This window comes from Pyrus communis, chromosome 2 (genome assembly GCF_041283825.1).
Source record: "Pyrus communis isolate YQ-2024b chromosome 2, ASM4128382v1, whole genome shotgun sequence".
In the NCBI taxonomy this organism is placed as follows: Eukaryota; Viridiplantae; Streptophyta; class Magnoliopsida; order Rosales; family Rosaceae; genus Pyrus; species Pyrus communis.
In genome coordinates this window covers 26,986,376-27,002,240 of record NC_142566.1, presented here as the reverse complement: position 1 = coordinate 27,002,240, position 15,865 = coordinate 26,986,376, and the positions used below count along the sequence as shown (strand labels likewise).

The 15,865-nt window shown below is 39.3% G+C and overlaps 2 protein-coding genes across 6 annotated transcripts; one reads left to right on the top strand and one right to left on the bottom strand.

Moving 5' to 3' along the window:
• Positions 1-482: 482 nt before the first annotated feature.
• Positions 483-6,619, top strand: LOC137746548 (transcriptional corepressor LEUNIG). Of its 4 annotated transcripts, none has more exons than XM_068486564.2 (18): positions 483-691; positions 1,626-1,723; positions 1,826-1,935; positions 2,056-2,367; positions 2,461-2,549; positions 2,658-2,745; positions 2,833-2,899; positions 3,068-3,117; positions 3,227-3,520; positions 3,628-3,807; positions 4,095-4,337; positions 4,572-4,689; positions 4,786-4,895; positions 5,079-5,228; positions 5,315-5,470; positions 5,579-5,695; positions 5,911-6,117; positions 6,212-6,619. In XM_068486564.2, exons 1-18 carry the CDS (start codon positions 654-656, stop codon positions 6,353-6,355), a joined length of 2,571 nt encoding a protein of 856 aa, XP_068342665.2. In that variant the 5' UTR covers positions 483-653; the 3' UTR covers positions 6,356-6,619. The 4 variants fall into 4 exon arrangements, with proteins under 4 accessions (XP_068342665.2, XP_088546156.1, XP_088546159.1 ...); XM_088690030.1 differs by having other exon boundaries at positions 494-691; positions 3,616-3,807; XM_088690033.1 differs by having other exon boundaries at positions 495-691; positions 3,634-3,807.
• A 712-nt stretch (positions 6,620-7,331) lies between these two features.
• Positions 7,332-15,274, bottom strand: LOC137746547 (ABC transporter G family member 32). 2 transcript variants are annotated; one of them, XM_068486563.2, is made up of 24 exons: positions 14,648-15,274; positions 14,200-14,320; positions 14,017-14,105; positions 13,726-13,810; positions 13,366-13,525; positions 13,213-13,289; positions 13,089-13,142; positions 12,668-12,758; positions 12,271-12,572; positions 11,897-12,178; positions 11,426-11,742; positions 11,183-11,343; positions 10,998-11,101; positions 10,661-10,817; positions 10,420-10,542; positions 10,228-10,319; positions 9,808-10,140; positions 9,422-9,712; positions 9,235-9,318; positions 9,007-9,140; positions 8,691-8,918; positions 8,395-8,566; positions 8,052-8,306; positions 7,332-7,886 (listed from the first exon to the last, which is right to left on the bottom strand). In XM_068486563.2, the coding sequence occupies exons 1-24, from the start codon at positions 14,920-14,922 to the stop codon at positions 7,614-7,616; spliced, it is 4,260 nt and encodes a 1,419-aa protein (XP_068342664.2). In that variant the 5' UTR covers positions 14,923-15,274; the 3' UTR covers positions 7,332-7,613. The 2 variants fall into 2 exon arrangements, with proteins under 2 accessions (XP_068342664.2, XP_088546148.1); XM_088690022.1 differs by having other exon boundaries at positions 14,200-14,315; positions 14,648-15,187.
• Between the last annotated feature and the right edge of the window lie 591 nt (positions 15,275-15,865).

Here is a 15,865-nt window from a genome sequence, read left to right as displayed (position 1 = left end):
ATAACACTTACCGTAATTAATTTCTTTTTATGCAGTTTTGGAAGTACATGGGGGCGGCAACACACTTTTGACCATAAATTCAACTGCCCATAATCGATGAGTTGGTGGCTTTAAAAAGTTCATTCGTAGGAGTTCCAACTCGGGTTTTTGGTCCAAAAATTTTGCACGCTTTTTACTAAAATAGAAGAGTTTTCTTAATTAAAATAGTTTTTGAAATTAATATAATTTTTCATTTTGATCCGTGAAATTTAAATGTGTTGTTTCATTTTGATTCTTGTTTAACAAAATTATCAGGGAATGATCAAAATGATTGACGGTGAATAAACACAGAAACCACTTCAAACTTAGAAACCAAATTGAAAAATTATGTTAATTCGGGAACCATTTTGGTAAAAATGCCAAATAGAATTTATTATTTTAGTGTTGACTTAACGAGGGGGTGACCGTCTTCCTTCAACTTTCTTTTATAAGTTTAATAGGGTGAGAAAGATAGAATATATTTTGACAAAAAAAAAAAAAGAACAACAAACAAACTCTCGTTTGCTTCCGCAGAACAAAAAAAGACAGAGCCTCCGACGTTCTACTTCATCATCGCTAAGTGTCCCAAGTTTCGGATTTTCCTGCAGATTAAACTTGCTGCGAATATCTTAGTCATGTCTCAGAGCCAGACCAATTGGGAAGCTGATAAAATGTTAGTAATTTTGCACTGTAAAAATTTTCTTTTCTCCTAACGTTATTTTGGTCGAAAATTTTCTGGGGCTTTTCGTGTTCTTACTGCCATGGCAGCAACTTGGACTCTGGGGGTTTTTTTTAGTGAGTTTTTGGTTGTAGGGTTTTGGTGGGTACTATTGTTTTCTCATCTTTTATTCCAAATGGGTATTTTATGGTGTTTTGCTTTTTGGCATTTGGGTTTGTTTCACTTATGTTGTTCGTTTTCTCGCATAAATAACCATCCTTTCGGTTAAAGATTGAACCTTTGCTGTTGGGTTGTGGTAAATTTATGTTTTTCATGTTTTGCTGACCTTAATCTGTACTGGGTTGTTTGATTTTACATGTTTTTGCAAGCTATGTCGAGATATCCTCAATGTTTTTTTGTGTATGATAAGGTTGTGTTCTTGTTGTTGGTAACGCCCTGGCTGTCTGGCTCCCAGTTTTCTATTTTTTTCCTCATGCTCCAGGGAAAAAAGGGGAAAATAAGAAAGAAATTTAACTTTTCAGACTTGTATGGGGACATTGGGGATCCAAAAAGTTGCTTTTCTTACATTTTCTTAGCGGAAGTAAAGTAACATGTCTTTTGATGCTGTGAATTTTCTTAAAACAGCTTAAAATTTTGTTTCTCGTGTTTGATTCAGTTAGTTCTAGGAATTAAGTAATTCGCTTCAACAAAATTTGACGTTAAAAAAGATAATCAGTGATAAGAATTCGAGTTTTCGGGGCTCGAAGATTTTCACTTTTAATAGTTCCATTCATTTTCTTGGCACTGGATTGGTGGATTAGCATCATGTGAGATGTTGTTTCTGCATTTTGTACCTTCTGTCAATGTTATTTTCTGCAGATTCTCAAATGTTAAAGAGTTTTTTTGGATTCGTGACGTGTGGAAACATTATAATGTGTTTGGATCACAGGTTGGATGTGTATATCTATGATTACTTTATGAAGAGAAAATTACATGCTTCTGCAAAGGCATTTCAAGATGAAGGAAAAGTTTCTACGGATCCTGTAGGTGAGAATATACTTAAATCTGCCAAAGAAAAGAGATTCATTGTATATACGTGAATTTATACGTGAATTTAATTAAATTTCTTTGATTTTATGGTTGCTTCAGCTATTGATGCACCTGGTGGCTTTCTTTTTGAATGGTGGTCTGTCTTTTGGGACATATTCATTGCTAGGACGAATGAGAAGCATTCAGAAGCAGCTGCATCTTACATAGAGGTGTGGACTTAGATTTGACTTCATTCCTGGCTCTATTGTTTTTGCTGCCCTTGCAATATAGTTGACATCTTTTGAATTTCTCCATTTTAAGTCGTTTCACTGTTTGTCTGGATGCGTTAGACTCAAGTGATAAAGGCGAGGGAGCAGCAGCAGAAGCCTCAGCAGCAAGATCAAATGCAAATGCAGCAGCTTCTATTACAAAGGCAGCAACAGCAGCAGCGACAACAACAACAACAACAACAGCAGCAGCAGCAGCCGCAGCAGCAACAGCAACAGCAGCGTCGAGATGGGACCCAGCTTCATAATGGCACTGCCAATGATTCTCTTTTGAGGCAGAACCCGGCAACTGCAAATTCTATGGCAACAAAAATGTACGAGGAGAGATTAAAGCTTCCACCACAGAGAGATGCTATGGATGATGCAGCTATCAAGGTAATGAGTTTTTCCATATTACTCCGAGAGACTTTCTTTCTATCTTATATTCGTTTAATCTAGTTACAAACTCACAATACATACACCCTGCAGCAAAGGTTAGGCGATAATATGAGTCAGCTTTTGGATCCCAATCATGCGTCGATGATGAAAGCAGCCACAGCAGGTGGCCTGCCTCCTGGGTATTTCTCTTAAGATTCCACATTTATCATGACTCAGCTTTACGGTGTAACACTTGTTCTCTGCATGCAATTGATACTTAGTATGAAAGTGGTTGAACTCCTTTACAGTCAAATGCTGCATGATACACCTGAAGGTGTGTTGGGGAATCTTCAACAACCTCACAGTCGGAGTCAGCAACTTCCTGGTTCTTCACAGGTGATTATCATCAGTGATCTGTTTCCTTGTCTTTTATCCCTATAATTTGATTTTCTTATTGTGGGTGTGTTTTCTATGATGAAACAGGACATAAAGAGTGAGGTGATGAACCCCAGAGCTGTTGCTTCAGAAGGATCATTGATTGGTGCTCACGGTACTGAATCTACTGATTGATATCATCAGTTAGGACTCATATTTAATGCAGAAAATGCAATTTCCATTTCAATTTGTTGCATATTTCATTGCTTGTTTATGTGTAGAAATCATTACTCATATTTGTGTTTAATTCTTCTCTTACAAATGATTCGTGTTTTCATTTTAGGATCAAATCAAGGCAATAACAATTTGACTCTGAAAGGATGGCCTTTAACGGTAGGACTGAATATACCCTTCCACTCTATATGATTGTAATGTATCTTTTCTTTGTGTTTCTTTCAAATTAGATAAACAGTGGTTTTCTGATTGAGTTTCACCTTTTTAGGGATTTGATCGGCTTCGATCTGGGATTCTTCAGCAGCAAAATTCTTTGATGCAGTCCCCACAACCCTATAATCAACTTCTGCAACAGCAACAACTTATGCTAGCACAACAAAATTTGGCTTCCCCATCTTCCAATGACTTGGACAATAGACGGATGAAAATGCTTCTCAACAATCGAAATTTGGTTATTGGGAAGGATGGTCAATTAAGTTCCGTCGATGTACCTAATGTTGGATCACCAGTGCAAGTTGGTTGCCCGGTCTTGCCTCGTGGAGATGCTGACATGCTGATGAAGGTATCATTTCTTCGTCTACACTAGATTTTTTGAATAGCTTAACTATTATCACTAGATGTCAACTTCATGCTTCCTATAAATATTTGCTTATATAGCCAACTTATCAGTTACAGCAGCAGCAGATGCAAAGCAACAATCAACAGCAGCAGCCATATTCTCAGCATCCGCTTTCAGGTCAGCATTCTCAGAATTCAAGCCAACACCTTCAGCAGCATGAAAAAATTATGGGTTCTGGCAGCGTGGCGCCAGATGGTAGCATGCCTAACACCTTACAAGGGAATGATCAGGTTTTCTGTTACTGCCTATTGAATTCATGTTTTCTATAGCTATGTCCTTTTTTTTATCTATCTCTTTCTTTTCTTCAACTTGATCATTGCAGTAAAAACGTTCTTAGAAATATATTGTGTAGTTTGCATGCTTTAACTTCCATCCTACTTAACTGGTTTTATAATACTAAACTCAATTTCATCATATTTCTAGAGCCAACGGCTTTTTTATCTGTATTTTCGCTGTGAACATGATTAGTGTTGAATACTGTTATATGAGATTCTCACTTTAGTTTTCCTTGTTTAAGGCTTCAAAGAATCAACTTGGGCGAAAGAGAAAGCTACCAGTGTCATCTTCGGGTCCTGCCAATAGCTCAGGGACAGTTAATACCACAGGGCCATCTCTCAGTTCACCTTCAACGCCTTCTACTAACACAGCAGGAGATGTCATGTCTATGCCAACTTTACCCCAAAATGGTGGTTCGTCGAAGTCTCTACTTATGTTTGGCTCTGATGGCTTGGGCTCACTTGCATCAGCGCCAAATAAATTGGTTAGAAACTTGAAATTATTTTATCTAACTTCTCTGTATTGATTGCATTTGGGATGACTTGATTTGTGTTACCCCAAGTCACTTGTAGTGGGTATAACATGCTCTTAGAGACTTGACTCACTTGTGATTTTCTTATCATTAATGTGCCCTTTGCGAGAAAACGTAGAAAATTTACTTATCAGGGATTGTTCTTAGAACTTCATTGGCAATCTGTAACTGAGCTATATATTGCAGACTGATGTAGACCGTTTTGTGGACGATGGATCTTTGGAGGATAACGTTGAGTCGTTCTTATCACATGATGATGCTGACCCTAGAGGTAGAGTCGTTCGGTGTTCAGATGTCAGCAAAGGTATGAACTTTGTTAATTATGTCAGAAGATGTATGTCTTGGTTTCTTCATGCTGGAAATGTAACAAAAGGCTTTCTATATCTTCTTGATGAAATAGGCTTCAGTTTTACGGAAGTCCAGCTTATTCCTGCAAGTACAAATAAAGTTGAATGTTGCCACTTCTCTTCAGATGGAAAATCACTTGCCACTGGTGGGCATGACCGAAAGGTAAGCCTAGATTGAAATTTCATATAGATACTGTGGGCATGACCAACTTAAATTGCTATCTGCTCCTGTTTTTCAAAAAAGTGTTGCAAATATGAATGGTTCAAGTTTGATACTGTTTTTGTTGATCATATGGTTTATATAAACACACAGTACTCGTGATTAATTGATTATTTTGTGGTGCAGGCTGTATTGTGGTGCACTGAAACTTTTAGTGTCAAGTCTACACTTGAAGAGCATTCTCATTGGATAACTGACGTTCGCTTTAGTCCTAGCATGTCAAGGCTTGCTACATCTTCTGCTGACAAAACCGTCAGGGTTTGGGATGCTGATAACGTGGGTCGACATTTTTGTTTTTTCTTAATTCAATACAATGCCGATAATGTTTCATGCAATTGATGATTTGATGTTAATTTGTGCAGCCTGGATATTCACTACGTACTTTTACGGGACATTCTACCACTGTCACGTCGGTGGACTTCCACCCCAGCAAAGAGGACTTTCTCTGCTCCTGTGATAACGACAGTGAGATACGGTACTGGAGTATCAAGAACGGTAGTTGTGCTGGAGTTTTCAAGGTATACAACTTGGTGTTAATTTGTCTGCTTTATATACGGATTACCAGAATTCTATTTCTCCGTTTAGTAAATCCATTTGTATTTAATAATGTTACCCTATTTTTTCAGGGTGGTGCAACTCAGGCGAGGTTTCAACCGCGTTTTGGAAGAAACCTTGCTGTTGCAGCAGATAATGTCGTATCCATCTTGGATGTCGAAACACAAGTTTGCAGGCTTAAGTTACAGGTTTCTTATTGACTTCCTGTTTGGGCTCTAGTGAAACTGTGAAAGTATATGAAAACAAGATTACTGTGTTCTTTTGCCTGGACACTCTTTTCTTTACAAACCTCAAAATATATGAATCAAAATCTTACGATTACCGTCCTTGTTTCTTAAACTTTCCTAACCATCATGTTCATCATGATTACTTTCTGATTTGTTTCTTGTGGTATTCATCATAGGGTCATAAAAGCGCTGTCCATTCTGTGTGCTGGGATCCTTCTGGCGAGAATCTAGCATCAGTGAGTGATGATTTGGTGCGAGTGTGGACAGTTGGTTCCAGCTGCAAAGGGGAATTTATTCACGAGTTGAGCTGTTCTGGCAACAAATTCAATACGTGCGTGTTCCATCCTAGTTATCCTGCATTGTTGATCATTGGCTGTTATGAGGTAAGTCATAACTTCTTTACCTTTCTATTACGCGGTGACTTGCTCTTATTGAAAATGCTAAGCGGATTTTTGTTTTGATGTGGTGTGAATTCAGAATTTGGAGCTTTGGAACATGGCCGAGAACAAGACAATGACTCTGCGCGCTCATGACAAGCTAGTGTCTTCTCTGGCGGTATCAAGTGCTACGGGGTTAGTTGCTTCAGCCAGCCATGACAAGTGCGTCAAGCTCTGGAAGTGAGTCAGTGTTTAGATGCTTTCGTTGTTTATATGGTTACTGTGTCGTAGCATGAAAAAAAGGCGCTTTAGATCTTTAGTTTAACCAACCCCAGTTAACCGATACAAGAATTTTGTTGCCCCGGGCCTAAGTGCGATGTCAAAACGATCTCAATCGAAGAATCTTGTTCAACATAAGGGGATTATATGTAAATATATTTTCGGCCAAATGAAATATCATCAGATGTATGCTACTACAGCTTGTGTGCATCTGTCTGGATTAGTTCAAGCTCCTTTGTCGAAATATGTTGCTTTGTACTCAAGGTACTCTGTCCATGTTACCGGAGATAGAGCGGACGATTGTGGTCAATCAACGGTGATATCTCCACGTCCATTGGCGGGCCATAGAAGTATGCGATCGAAATCCGATGGTGTAGTTTGTTCACAACTGCACGATGCACCGCAATCTTGAAGCGTCCGTTCTACAGTATGTGCATCAAATCACCAACGTTTATGACGAGTGCACCGGGGATCGGGTGCGCCGGATCCAGGACTTTGGAGGCCGTTTATGTTGATTTGGTTTACCATGCTTCCGACGTACGATATGTCGGATTGTATACGAGTGTCCATAACCCGAGAAAAATCGATTGTGATGAGAGGGCAAGCTGATATGTATCGGAGAATAGAGTCTCACATCATAGATATAAACTAATGTACAGTTTATATGTCAAAAGGTACAACCATTATCATCGTTACTTTTTTAGGATGGAATTGTACTAGTGCTTGGTTAGCATGACAGTTAAGTTGGGGATAAGATCAGTGTTGTACCATTGACTCGTCTCTTTGATACGTAAGCTTTTCCATCGTGACACGACTCTTGAATCATAACTCTTGTGAGATGGTCCGAAGCCATTGGATCTTTTTTTATTTTTTTTCTTATTGTCAGTCATGCATGATTGACAGGCCAATAAAAAGCACAAAAATAGTTATCAGACGCAACCTTAGAAAACAAAAAAGACAACGACATTTTATTCGGTAAGTTGAGGAAATGCGTTCAAACCAAAAGTATGGAACAAGTAATTAGTTTACAAATGAAAATTTCCAGCCAGTCCACCGGCTGTTATCTGCACTCGATCTAAAACAAACAAATAAGTTGGTCCTATATATAAAAATGTAAATCTTGTGGCTATATACCTCAACTGTTTCTTCAGGAGAAGCTGCTATACTTGTAATACAAGTAACATTCCCAGAACTGAAGCAATGTGGTATAAAAATCAGACATGTCATCTCCTCTGGAAGTTGAATGATTTTATTGCGAAGGCAAAAATAAAGGCGAAAAACACGCAGAAACCGACCACCATAATGCCGGCTACACCCAGAAAATCATGCTTGTAACCAAACCCTACTTTGAGTAACTGCCTTACAGGCATTTTATGGATTCCGTCGGCTAGTGTCAAAAGACTCTCATCCTCGCCGTACTGTGAAACAAAGAGGCCGTATAGACTCCAGGCTACCGGGTTTGCCCAGTAATACCATCTCCACCATATTGGAATTCTCTGAACAAGTGCAACGCGTTAGATAGCTAACTCAATCAATCAGTGTTTTCACCTGTAAATCAGGTTTTCGTGTCTGAACTAGCACTGTACATCCGAGATGTAGCGCGGAATGCAAGTGATCAAATTAAGCAAACTGAGAAGAAAGAAAGCAGTCACTTTCGTTACCTTGTGAGGAATCATAAAGCCGCTGAAGAGGTTCCACAGCATATAAAATGGAGCAGAAATTACAGCGGCCACGTTATGATTTGGGGTGACAGCGGTTGTCATCATTCCGTAGAAGGTGAAGTACAGCATTGTGAAGTACATAAAGAATATGTACCAAAGAAACTTCAAAGCAGTCCACTCAAATGAGGCCGTGGAGTAAAAAATTGTGCAGTAGAAAATCGCTTGTGCAAACACATAAGGGAGCTCTATCACCACCTGCAGGCATGACCAAAGCATTAGATAACTTTTCGGGATACCAGGGTATCGTGCGTTAGAAGAGTCGCATAACACAACAAAGGTAAACCTGAGCAAATGCAAACGGTAAAGCTGAGTACATCCCTGCAGCTCTCTCTCGATATGAAACAAAACGTTCTACAGAAACAACAGGTTGAACAGCAGTGGCATTGGTGATTCCGCTAAATAGGATTGCTGCATACATGGATCCCATGGCATTTAATAAATCCTGCTGTGTATCCCTGTAAAGAGAACGAAAGTAAATTCCTGTCATGTATAGAACCCAATGGTACGGATACTAATCATCATAGCTCAAAATCTATTAGAGTTGCAATAAAATCAAAAGATTAAGAAAAAGAAGGAAACCTCTTAGCTCCAAATCTCCAACAAATTGTTCCTAACATCAACGAGATGATGACAGTGTAAAAGAAGCGAACTGCAGTGTACTGAGGGTTTCGCCAGTAAGACAGATTTTGCTTCCAAAGACAGGTGAGAAATTGTTCGACAAATGATTGAGAGTACTTGGTTGGAAAGTTTAATTCTTTCAAATTGGCGCTTGGCTTGCTTAGATTTTCAACCAACTCTTTGTTATGTCTGAAACAAAGGAATATAGGTTGTTAGCTAAAGGAACAGATAGTTCTCTGTACAAGCAACACAGCCAGGGTTCATGTAGTAGTCATACCGAAACAAGTTAGAACTCCGGTAAACTTCTGCAAAATCCACCCCTAGACGACTTTCTTCAACTGTAGAAGTAACATCAAGCATCCATGTGGCAGGATTATATCCAGGCCTGATCTTTTCTACTCCTTCGACTGCCTGCAGAAGCAAATATTTACATGGTACGTTGACAGTTATAACCATTTCACAATCACACACTTTATTAAAGAAATACTGGCATGCAAGATCCGACCTCAAAGTACTTGATGATATCACAAGACTTGGGACCAAGTGGACCAGCATATATGAGCTCTCCTCCACGCTTCAAAAATAGGAGCTGCAATGATAGATAAGATTATAGCAGGATGAATCAAGATACTAAAGCATTATTCTCGGTAAACATATGCATGGAGAGAGAGGGAGAGAGAGTGTGTGTGTACCTCATCAAAGGATTCAAAGATGTCTATGCTAGGCTGGTGGATTGTGCATACGATAGTACGTCCAGTATTGACGATATTCCTCACAGTCCTCATCACAATAGCAGCAGAACGTGCATCCAACCCTGATGTTGGTTCATCCATGAACACTATTGAGGGGTTGGCAACCAGCTCAACAGCTATTGTTAGCCTTTTTCTTTGTTCTGTAGACAAACCATCCACCCCCGGTAGACCAACCAACGCCCCACTTAACGGAGTGAGCTCCACTAGTTCCATCACCTCTTCTACAAAAGCCTGAATGTAATTTTTTTTTCAAATTATTAAAATGATGGATTAATTGATCTTATAATGAAGACATACATAAACAGTAAATAATTTTATGTGCATACCCTTTGTATCTCCAACTCAACATCTGATGGTAACCGAAGCCAAACAGAGAAGAGAAGCGATTCCAGGACAGTCAAGCAGGGGGAATGAATATCAGACTGCTCACAGTAACCAGAAATTCTCGCAAAAGTTTCTTGTCTTTTTGGATAACCAGATATATGAATGCTCCCTTCTATCGTCCCACCAGTTTTTCGACCAGCTAATACATCCATGAGGGTGGTTTTCCCTGCACCACTTACTCCAACCAATGCTGTAAGCACCCCAGGCCTAAATGCTCCAGTGACATTACTTAACAGCTGCAATTTCTCTTCTTGAATGCCCTGCTGCTTCAATTCCTGCAGCCGTACTTGGATCAGAAACGATTATATAGTCAACATGTTTCCGAGAATAGATGGCGCAAGTGAGTAGTGTTAAATTCTCACCAGAGGGACATCGACGTAGTAATTGATATTGCTGAAAGACATGGAAAGTGGTTGAAATGGGAGCACCATTCCTCTCTGCTTAAAATATTTTGCTGCACAGGATATGAACAAGAATTTTCGAAATTAGACTGATCCATAGTTAATTGAAAAGAGTTGTTCTAATACATTCAATTTCCGAACTTCTTTACAAACCATTTAATGACTCTGAATGCTGCAAGTACTGTCTCAGCTCAATAACAACAGTTTCTCCTTTTCTTCTCCCTTCTCTCTCTTGAAGCTCGTCCTTGGTGACTACTGCTTGTTGTTTCCCCAAGGCTATTGTATATATCATAAATCAACTCAATTAGCTTTCTTTCTTTGAGTTTGTTTGGCTACATGTAGCACTAAAGAGAAAACAAACATTAGGGTATTCTTGTGAGCAGAAATGACTTACGGTTAAGGTAAGCTAGGAAGAATGTGAAGAGCATGTTGAATAAAATTGTATATCCAAGCAAAGCACCAGCACCAATCCAAAACCAGTAGCTCTGTGGAAACAAACTGCGTGCTCTTAGCAATGCCTCGCCTAATGGAATGGTCTCGTTTCCAATTCTCTGCATAAATAACAGAAAATACGAATTAGAAGTTCCAAAATAGAATCCTAGAGACTAGCTTGAAAAAATATGTATTTTCTGTACAGTGGAATTTTGTGAATATTTATACGATTTAGAAAAATTAATAAAAAATTATAATCCATTAATCAAAATTGAATATACAGTGAATTGGAAGGTTACCTTATCCCATTTATGTCCAAGGAATTCATTTACGGAAGCTGCATTTTGAGCATACATCAAAGGAGAAAACCAGAAACCCCATATCCACCACTTTGGTATATGATCTGTCGCAATCAAATAAGGACATTAGTAAAATTATAAACTCAAATTGGAAACATATAGGCATTGACAAAATGTTAGTTTACCTTTTGAGATGATGTATCCTCCAAGAGCCATAACAACTAACATAGCAAAAGATCCAAAAGTGTTGGCAATTATCATATTTCGACCCAAGGATCCCATAAGACGGAAGAGAGCTATTGACATCTGGTGTAGCAAGAAATATATCAAGAACTGCCCACAGAATCTGCATATTCAACAATTTAACCTAAGAATTTCATCCCAACTTTCAGAATGCATGGAGAAATCCAAAGGAACGTATGATTTACCTAGTAATTGAAGGATCAAATCCAATGACATAGTATGTGATTGCCACCCAGAAACCAGACTCTATGAATGAATTTGGAACACTTAAGGCCCAGGACGGAATGGTATAGACCCAGCTAGGGTAGAAATGCAAGTCCCTATGCTTGTAAAGTACCGGAAGCTTGGCAACCAACATTGACACCTCCATGAAGCCATTGAAAAGAATAATAACCATGGAAAAGTATAGTGCACCAAGATATAGGCCTCCATCATCAATTGTATTGTGGTGCAATGTTGACCGGAAAAAAACACTCATTGTGACCATAGCAACAAAAAGAAGCTGGAAGACAGAACATATTACTTGGGAAATCCGCACCAGATAGCAAAAAGAAACCGGAAAAAAAAATACTCATTGTGGCGCAATGTAACAATTTCATCTTACAGATGATTGGGATAAGGGAAAAAAAGATACTAACTCAGAAGTGAACTGGTACCTGAATGAACTTGAAAACGTAGATAAATGCATTTCGCTTCATTAGAAGAAGTTGCCAGTTATAGCTTGTTTTGAGAAGCTCACACCTCTTCATGCCATAGAGAGACGTAGCTAAAGCTGCAGGATGGTTATAGCGTTTATCAAAAGGAACATCTAGTTCTTCAGACAAAGTCTTCCCAGCTTGAAATAAACGATAAGCGTCAACAAACTTTGCCGGTGGCACATAGCGGTACGGGAGATCAGGATTGGACCAGTACTGCTCTTGGTCCTTCTTTGATATAACCTGCGTACAAGGAAAACAATTATCAACCATTCCATGTACGTAACAGAATGCAAATTCACAACTACAACTCAAGACTTCTATATATAACTTACTTCTTGCAAGAAGTCTGCCACATTCTTTCTCAGTGGACATCTAAATCCCATATATGAAAAGAAATCAATAGCAGTTTCGCGGGGTCCCTGATACACAATCTGGCCCTCACACAAAAGTATAACATCATCAAACAACTCATAGGTCTCTGGAGCAGGTTGAAGCAAAGATATGACAGTGGTTGCATCAAGTGCTCGAGTTGAATGCCTTAGATACTTGATGATTTGATAAGTAGTAGAACTGTCAAGACCAGTTGATATTTCATCCATGAACAGAACTCTCGCCGGACCTACTAATAATTCCCCTGGAAATCATAGTGGAGTTATCAGCAAACAGCTTTACCTTACTAGTGCACAAGAACTCCCTCCCTCGTCAAAAATTAAAAAACAAAGTATGCACCTGTAGTAAGCCGCTTCTTTTGCCCCCCTGAGATTCCCTTGAGCATTTCATCTCCAACCAATGTATCAGCACATATGTCCAACCCTAAAATCTTTGTCAAACATATTTTAGTATCAAAAGATAATCCAAGAGTAAAACTAGCTTATGACATACTATACACGACAATGAAATCCAAACAAGTGATAAATGAAAAAACCTAATCTAATCTCTCTACTAAAACAAATTCTCCATAATCTCTTCTTCCGTTTGAACTTCAACTCACAATTTGCCCGCTTTAACAATGTGGTCCAGAATGTTGTTGAAACAAGACATTTCTGCTTTTGGGAGAATATAACCTCACAAAATATTTTCATTCATTTTTAAAATGAAAATAACCGGACAGAATATATGTATTCGGAAATGACAAGCATCAAACAAGTACCTTCATGATGTACTCCACCACAAGGCTTGTCTCCTTCCCCCGAAGAGCTAATGACTGGAAAAGAAATTGTGTCAGCAATCATTTCATATACAATGGAATTGACATATCTAACAACTGCAGGTACCTTCATGAATATATCAAGATCTTCGTCGGGTATTATCCCAGCGCACTTCTCTCTTCTTGCAAGTTCTACTAACATATCTATGATGACAAGTATTCATGTCAGCATATAAACAAGAACGATACATACACAAACACGTGACCTTGCAAAGCTTACCATATTTGGTTCCAACACCTTGACATCGTCCGGCAAACTCAAGAGTTTCCCTTACAGTCATCTCTGCAGCGTGCCAATCCTGTTGGCTGACATAAGCAGATGTCCGCTGAGGGACAAACTCCTTTAAGCCATGTCCGTTATACGTGACGTTCCCTGACATCTTCAAAATAATCAAAAGTACAAATGAGCAAAAGGAAATGTCAAACGGGGCGAGCAACTAGTAGAAAATCTGTCATTAAATCTGAAAAAAGCGGTAATTTCACAACACGAAATATTGTCTCACCCTTCAAACATCTGCTCAATAGGAAAAAGATCAAAGATTTCATGATTTCATGAAACTCAAAAAAGTAACGGAGTTACCTGCAAACCGGTTCCCAGGCGTCCGGCAAGAGCCGATAGTAGCGTAGTCTTTCCGGAGCTTGGTGGACCCAACAGTAATGTCAATCTAGAAGACAATACCAACGGCTTCTTAGGCGTGTAAACACATAGACATGTCACTGAGGCGGTATACCAAGTCAATCAAACACGATCACGTGAGAAATTGACTTGAAATACTGCCACAATAGCATCCAAATTATAACCAAGTCCTCCTCGTAAACACTGGACTGGAAATTCAGTAACCGAGCACTGACTGAAGGTTAAAAAACTTACCTTGAAGGTCTTACAATCCCGCTAATGTTGTCTAATATCGTTAATTTGCTTCTCTGCCCCCTGTATATTCGCAATTGCCTAAAAAGGGCCTAAAATGCCATCCGAAAAATGCAAGGATTACAAATTTTTCACATAATTATGTAATTTAAGAAAATTAAAGGGAGAATTTGAATGAGTTTATACCTCCGTCATATTAAAAACAAAATTGGGAATAGTCGGCAGCGCTCTGCTTCCGACGTGGACGAAAGCTTCGACCTTCAAGTTCTGAAATCGGACCTCGATCTTGGGAAAATTCAATTCTACTCTACACACTCAAATAAAGAACACCAAAACAAATTAAGCACAAAAGAAAAGTTCCGGAATTGAAAAGGACAAAATGAAAATCTGTTTGGTTGCTGAGAAAACAGAAACTTCAGTACTCTCAGTCTCTGCCGACATTTTCTCAGCAGCCAAACAGACTCAAATTAAGTACGAGAGAAAAGTTTCGAAATTGGAAAGGACAAAAAGAAAATCCTCCGTTTGGTTGCTGAGAAAATAATCACATTAGGCATCATTCTACTGAAATCAATGATTTTCTCAGCAGCTAAACAGTGTAAATCAAAGTATATCCAGTAAAATTGAAGAGGATTACGCGTCAAATCTCCGGCGCATGCGATCGAAGAATTGCTCGGGGTCGTCGTCGGCGGAGCTAACAAGCCGGTCGAGGAGGAGCTTCTGCTCCTTAGCCTCGAGCTCGCCGACGTCGATCTCCATAGTGTCTCCGACGACGTTTCTGAAAATGCCGCGCCGTACTCGGGCGTAGGTCGGGAGCCGCTCCAGCGCGGCCCACCGCAGCGCCTCCTCATCGTCCCCTCCCTCCCTAAACGACCCCGATCTCGTGAACACATTCTCCGCCGAGTTCCACATCGGAAATCCCCAAAAGCTCTCCCCAGCCACAGAAAAATGCAGAGGCTTTGGCTGAAGAGGGAGATAAGAGAGAGAGAGAGAGGCTAATTAAAAGTGGAGTGTGAATGTGAAATGGACATGTTTGATTGCTGGAAATGGTGGTTGGAGCTCTGCATTTAATTTCTCTCTCTAAATAAGTCTTGGTGTTTGTTGTGACGGATGAGAGAGAGATAGCTTCTACTTTCTCTCTCTAAAATATTGCATATTTCTCTCTCTAAAATGGCCGTTAAATTTTTCCCAGTTTGTGCAGGACGAGAGAAAGTGAGAGGGGTTCATTTAATGGCCGCGGGAAAGACAATGAGCAGGAGGCCCCTTTCAAATCCCCACTCGCACAGGTATTTAAACAACTCTATTCGCCCCACGGATGAAGCTTCTATCTCATCCAACGGCTGGAATTAATCGTGATATGGGGAACTTTCAAATTTATCTATTTTTAGAGGCTCAAAATAATTGATGCCCTTGTTTTCTTTTTCACACAGGAAATAAGAAAACTCTGTTTTTTGGTACTATTGCTCGAGACCCTTCAAAAACAACTCGAGCCCTTTCAACACCTCTCGAATAATATAACAAGTACATATGACACTCAAGACAATAAAAATGACTCGATAAGCGCTTGAGATGAGCTTAAGACATACTGGAGAGTGGCAATTGAAGGTAGATAAACAAATTGAGTGCAATTAAATTATGACTCGGAAGTGAAGCGTAATAGTTGAATAGGTATTTCCTAACGTCACGTGTCGATTCTGCACGTATTTCGATGTCAGGACATATGACATCCGAACAGTTTAAGGATTTATTTTTATGCAAGGTGTATCAGTAAGATTAGCTAATAGGGATCACATGATTTAAATTAACTGACCAGAATCTCTCAGTCTATCAACTTCAAGCATAAAATTCTTAGAGA